The sequence below is a fragment of the Bison bison genome, unplaced genomic scaffold, assembly GCF_000754665.1.
Source record: "Bison bison bison isolate TAMUID 2011002044 unplaced genomic scaffold, Bison_UMD1.0 scf7180017864495, whole genome shotgun sequence".
Taxonomy (NCBI): domain Eukaryota; kingdom Metazoa; phylum Chordata; class Mammalia; order Artiodactyla; family Bovidae; genus Bison; species Bison bison.
This window is the reverse complement of record NW_011495054.1, coordinates 12,898,963-12,904,929: the sequence shown is the minus strand read 5'-3', so window position 1 is coordinate 12,904,929 and position 5,967 is coordinate 12,898,963. Positions and strand designations below refer to the sequence as shown.

Here is a 5,967-nt window from a genome sequence, read left to right as displayed (position 1 = left end):
GCAGTTCTATTTCCAGTTTTTTAAGGAATCTCCACACTGTTCTCCATAGTGGCTGTACTAGTTTGCATTCCCACCAACAGTGTAAGAGGGTTCCTTTTTCTCCTCACCCTCTCCAGCATTTATTGTTTGTAGACTTTCTGATGGCAGCCATTCTGACCAGTGTGAGATGGTACCTCACTGTGGTTTTGATTCGCATTTCTCTGATAATGAGTGATGTTGAGCATCTTTTCATGTGTTTGTTAAGGGCTAATGAGTTGGACTGTGAAGAAAGCTGAGTGCCGAAGAATTGATGCTTTTGAACTGTGGTGTTGGAGAAGACTCTTGAGAGTCCCTTGGACTTCAAGGAGATCCAACCAGTCCATTCTAAAGGAGATCAGCCCTGGGTGTTCTTTGGAAGGAATGATGCTAAGGCTGAAACTCCAGTACTTTGGCCACCTCATGCAAAGAGTTGACTCATTGGAAAAGACTCTGACGCTGGGAGGGATTGGGGGCACGAGGAGAAGGGGACGACAGAGGATGAGATGGTTGGATGGCATCACTGACTTGATGGAGGTGAGTTTGAGTGAACTCCAGGAGATGGTGATGGACAGGGAGGCCTGGCGTGCTGCGATTCATGGGGTTGCAAAGAGTCGGACACAACTGAGTGACTGAACTGAACTGAATACCTTTGAAGAGTGAAAGTCGCTCAGTCGAGTCCGACTCTTTACGAGCCAAATCTATACAGTCCAAGGAATTCTCCAGACCAGAATACTGGAGTGGGTAGCTGTTCCCTTCTCCAGGGGATCTTCCCAACCTGGGGATCAAACCCAGGTCTCCCACATTGCATGCAGATTCTTTACTGGCTGAGCCACCAGGGAAGCCCATACCTTTGAAAATTCTGCATTATTATTATGAATTCTTCCCTAATTTCAGGTAGTTACACATTCCCTGTGAGATGAGAACTTGGGATGAAAGTTTTTAAATGGGAACTAACAACCAAAAAAGAGCACAAAACCATATTTCCGTTATTGGTATTCAAATAGTCAAACAAATACGTGATTAAGTGTGCCAGGCAATAGAATAACCTTGCCTCCTGTATTTATATTCCTAGCACATTGTTGGAAAGAAGTAAAAACCTGCCAACAATTACCCAGACCTCCCAGAAATGCTTTCAGTATGTGACAATATTTACAAAGAGCGTCTTGTTATTCCTGATAATACGAATGTTACTAAGCCCAGCTGTTGGCACTGTGTACTTTCTCCCTTGGAACAAACTTGACTTTGAGTGAGCTTTTCCAGCAGAATCTAGGACAGAAACACTCGAGGAAGCCACACTTAATGGAGAAATTCTAATCCAACCCCCACCCCGCCCCCGATTTTCTATCAAAGTAAAAATAACGGGGACTGAAATGCAGGTCAAGACTGTGATGCAATACTCATTTAATTGGCAAAGTCAACTCTGACAATACCAAGAGCTGCAAAGGACAGAGATCAGAGATCCACAAAAAGCTCTTATTTGTTCCCAGTGGGACTATAAACTAGCACAACTGCTCTGGAAAAGAGCTCGGCGTTCACAATCTCCACAACCCAGTGATCTCACCTGCAAGGACTCCCGCACGCATTCAAGTGTTTCTGTAATCACCCATCAAGAGGAGCAGGGCTTCCCAGGTGGCTCAGTGGTAAAGAATCCACCTCTACTATGTCTCCTCTACTGCAGGAGACACAAGAGATGTGGGAGCCCACTCCAGTATTCTTGCCTGGGAAATTCCACAGACAGAGGAGCCTGGCAGGCTACCGTCCATGGGGCTGCAGTCAGATGCTACTGAGCAGGCACGCACTAACAAGAGGAGCACACACAGGTAAAAGGTACACTTTCAACCCGGGCTGTCATAGAGCACCCAAAATTAGTCCCCCCAAATCATATGTTGTACAAGATCCCTTTTCACACAGTTAAAAACGGTTGAGGGACTTCCCTGATGCTCCAGCAGCTAAGACTCCATGCTCCCAATTTCGGGGGCCTGGATTTGATCCCTGGTCAAGGAACTAGATCCCACATGCCGAAATTAATACCTTGTGCAACCAAATACATAAATATTTTAAAATAAAATAAAACAAGATTTTTAAAAATAAAATTAAAGTGGTTGAAATGAAAAACTTTTTTTTTTAATTGCATATAGATGTGCGAGTGCTTAGTCACTCAGTCATGTCCAACTCTTTGTGACCCCACGGACTACAGCCCACCAGGCTCCTCTGTCCATGGGATTTTCCCAGGCAAGAATACTGGAGTGGGTTGCCATTTCCTTCTCCAGCATATAGATGAGATAAAACTAAATTAAAAAAAAGAAAATGGATGTTGATCAGGATTTGGAATGATAGTTATCCTGGAGAGAGGCAGGCTGGAGCATAGGATCAGGCAAAGAACACAAGAAATGTCCAAACTAGGCTTTGCTCAGTTTCAAAACAAACAAACAAACAAAATTTACAGTTTTTCCAAAAGGGAAGCTACCAAGAGAAGAGGCTCCAGTTCCTTCCCCAGCAGCCAAGTCACCCAGCACTAACGCTGACTCTACCATGCCCCTAAGGAAAGATCATGAAAGAAATGGTAACTTTGGGGATTTCCCTGGTGGTCCAGTGTCTAGGACTCCATGCTCCCAGTGCAGGGGGCCTAGGTTCAAACCCCGGTCAGGGAACTTAGATCCCACATGCTGCAACTAAAGATTCTGCGTGCCACATCTAAAAAGAAAGAAAAGAGATCATGAAAAAAGAGTTCTCTTAATCTGTGTGCAACTCACAAGCACCAGAATTTGCCTCTATTCCAGCCACACACACTTAAAGAGCCACGGACCTGGGTGCAGACGGAGGCCTGGATAACCCACCCTGAGCTGTCGAGACTCTGAGCAGCAGGCCTGGAGGCTGCTCAGCCCTTGAGCCCAGCAGGCAGGATGGCCAGGCCTGGTCTGGAAGGCAGGATTCAGATCACAAGCAGGGACAGCAGAGTGGTGTCAACACCTGAGGCCTTGGGAGGCCTGAGGAGAAGCATACCAAAGCAGAACTGGAGTGCAGGGGAGAAGTGAGGCGTGATTCCACTGCAGAAGGGCCTTTTCTGCACTCAGAGACGAACTCAGTTTCTGTGGCACTGGAGACACCGCCTTCAGGCTGGGCACCTTGGCATATACCACCCCTTAAGCTCACTATTCAGCCTCAATTTCCCTTCCTGTAAAATGGGACTGAGAACATCTTCGTGGCGGCCTCACATGGGGCTAAAGGAGGGAGAAAGCTGTATAAACGTCAGGGATCGTTCATCCCACCCAAGCGACTGGAGCAACAACTTGGCCCATCTTGAAATCTAGAAACGTCCACGAATCAAACTACAGAGCTGGACTGTGCAAACACACACACGAGAAAACTTGTTCCCACCCCTTCCTCTCCCCTAAACCAGTATTTGTCCCCACAATTTAATCAGCAAACAAGGAGAATTTTTCTTCACTACCCAGAGAATCTAGACATTTCAAGTTACCTTGAAAGGCCAACTGTCTATACATAGTTATTCATATCCAAAAAAAAAAGGGGACATTTTTGTTCTACTGATTAAAACAAAACAAAAACACATGAGGTCAGTTTTCCACTACAACTAGGCCTTCCTGCCACGATGGACCCTAGACTCATAAACATTACCTTGACCCCGACTACTGACTCTTAGTACCTGGGAAGATACAAAGAACTCAGAAATGCTGAACTCAAGTTGGAACTGGCATCAGTCCTCACATCTGGGACAGGCACAGACTTTGGAGTGCAAAAGGCCTAAGTCAGACTCTCTCTCCACTGCCTACCTGGCCCGGTGGCTCTGGATAAGACACGTCCCTCTGGCAAACCTCAGGACTCCTCATCTGTACAAGAAGACAATCCGGAACCCACCTCACAGTGTGATTTCGGGGATGAAATAAGTGAACATTTATTCATGTGTGGTCCACAGTCGACATGTCCTATGCGTTACGTCCCTTGCCTATAAGAAGACAGGGTGACACTTCTTTATAGCAAATCACTGATGACCTCTATCACTGCATGCGTAGGTGAATGTTTACATGCCAGACAGGGTAGGGAAATGGGATAAAAACATCATTTGGAAAAGGATCTCATTTTGCTCAGTCGCCTAGCTCTGAGAACACTCTGTCCTGTGATGTGCATGGTGCAGCCGAGAGGGCCGAGGGGTACCACAACACCACACGAGACGGTCGCGTGAGAAACACAGGTCAGCTTTCCCCCCTGCCGGGAATTAAAGACAGCGATTCGATCCCCACTTAGAGGGGGAACCATCGCTTAAGGTCAGTCTCAAATAATCAAGGGCGTCACAGATTCAACTATCCTCTAGAAATCGTGTTCCCAAAAGGCTAGGAAGGACCACATGAATGCTCCAGTGGGTAACCTGAAGAGACTGCCCAGCTGAGTAAAGTGAGCAGAGTGACCTGAGTTTCAGAAAGGCAGGGCTCTCCTGTTTGCAGTGACAATGGAGCCTCGCTTCTTAGACTGTGGTCCTGAGCAACACCGCCTGGGAACTCGTTAGAAAAGCTGACTCGTGGGGCCCCTCCTAGATGCCCTGCAGCAGAACTCAGCAGGATGGCGGAGCCACATTTCAAAAAGCCCTTCAGCGAATCCCAATGCTTGCTCAGGTTTGAGAATCTATTATGGTAAAGAGTGATCTAAGATCTCAAAGTTTAAACCACCCGTCCCCAGGAAACATACCAAGGCAGCCTTCAGGATCTTTCCCCCTTTCAATCCGTTTCAGTGGAATACAGTGTTAGGTATCTCACCACTAGACTTCAATTTTGAGCCCCATGCTGCTTCAGGAATAAGAAAGGCCACGGTGGGACACTTCCTGATTCTCTATTGAATGTCAAGATGGGCTCCTGAAGTGTCTGAGGAGGCTGAGTCTGCGGTGCCCCCAGGCCAAGGTCGGCAAACAGCAGACTCTAGGGAAAGTGGGAAGCAGTCTGACTCACTGAGGAGGGAGCAGGAGCCTTTCCCACATGCGGGTCCTAAGGGCTGAACAAGGTTACTGCCCCCTCAGCTCCAAATACAGTAATTTCAGCTCAACTAGAAAGCTCTTGTTTCAAGGATGTGGGGGGTTCCGACTCTGGATAGCTGCCCCAGGTCCCACAGCCACCAGGGCCAGAGGGGTCCCCAGGCCCCAGATCACTCCCTCACTCCAACCTCCCTGCTCACTCGGCAGACCCAAGCTTTCCAAAGGTCGTGTCCACAGGGGACTCCCCTGCCAGAGTTGAAGGTTGGCCAGAGGCGTTACTTCTCCTGCTAGACTGCCTGTTCCCAAACATCCTGGGCCAGTGGTCACACCCTCCAACCCTGGATGCCCTCCATCACTATGATGGCAGCATCTCCACCCTTCAAACTCAGCCTCTACCCTGACACCTCCATACCTGTAGTAAGACAGGAGGCCATTGCTGAGCACGAACCAGCGGCGCTGGTAGCCCTTCAGGTAGTTGGTCCACTTGAGAAGCCAGCCCTTGAAGTTGTCCAGAGGAAGTGAGACCATGGGGACAACGCCCGGCGAGCTGCTCCGGGGCACTGCCATCCCAAGGTGTGTCTTCACCTGCCCCGGGCGCGGGTCCTTTGATGCCGGCAACAACCCTGACTCAGGTTTGATCAGGGGCACGCTCCCCACTGCTGGCCCCAGCGCCGGCACCTGCTCAAAGGGGGCCTTGGTGGGGGGCCCAGGCCCCGGGTTTGAGCCCCACTCTTCCCGGGGCCCTGACCCGGTCCCCAGCGCCGGCAACAGTTCCAGTTCCTGTCTGAACCCTGGCCTGGGCTCAGACATCTTCTTGGGCTCAGGCTCCGATCCTGGCGCCCGCTCAGAAACTGGCTCCAACACCTGTTCTGACACCAGCTCCCGCTGAGGCTGGGGCACCGGCTGAAGCTGAGGCTTGGGCTCCGGTCCGGCGCCGAGCATGAACGCACCCACGCCCGGCGCCGCCG

The 5,967-nt window shown here is 49.6% G+C and overlaps 1 protein-coding gene across 1 annotated transcript in view; it reads right to left on the bottom strand.

The window, feature by feature from the left end:
• The window catches only part of OSBP2 (oxysterol binding protein 2), a 123,969-nt gene extending 118,442 nt beyond the window's left edge, over positions 1–5,527 (bottom strand). The window contains exon 1 of the mRNA XM_010828873.1: positions 5,412–5,527. Coding sequence (XP_010827175.1) covers positions 5,412–5,527 — 116 coding nt within the window. The remainder of the gene's footprint in view (positions 1–5,411) is intronic.
• Positions 5,528–5,967: the final 440 nt, after the last annotated feature.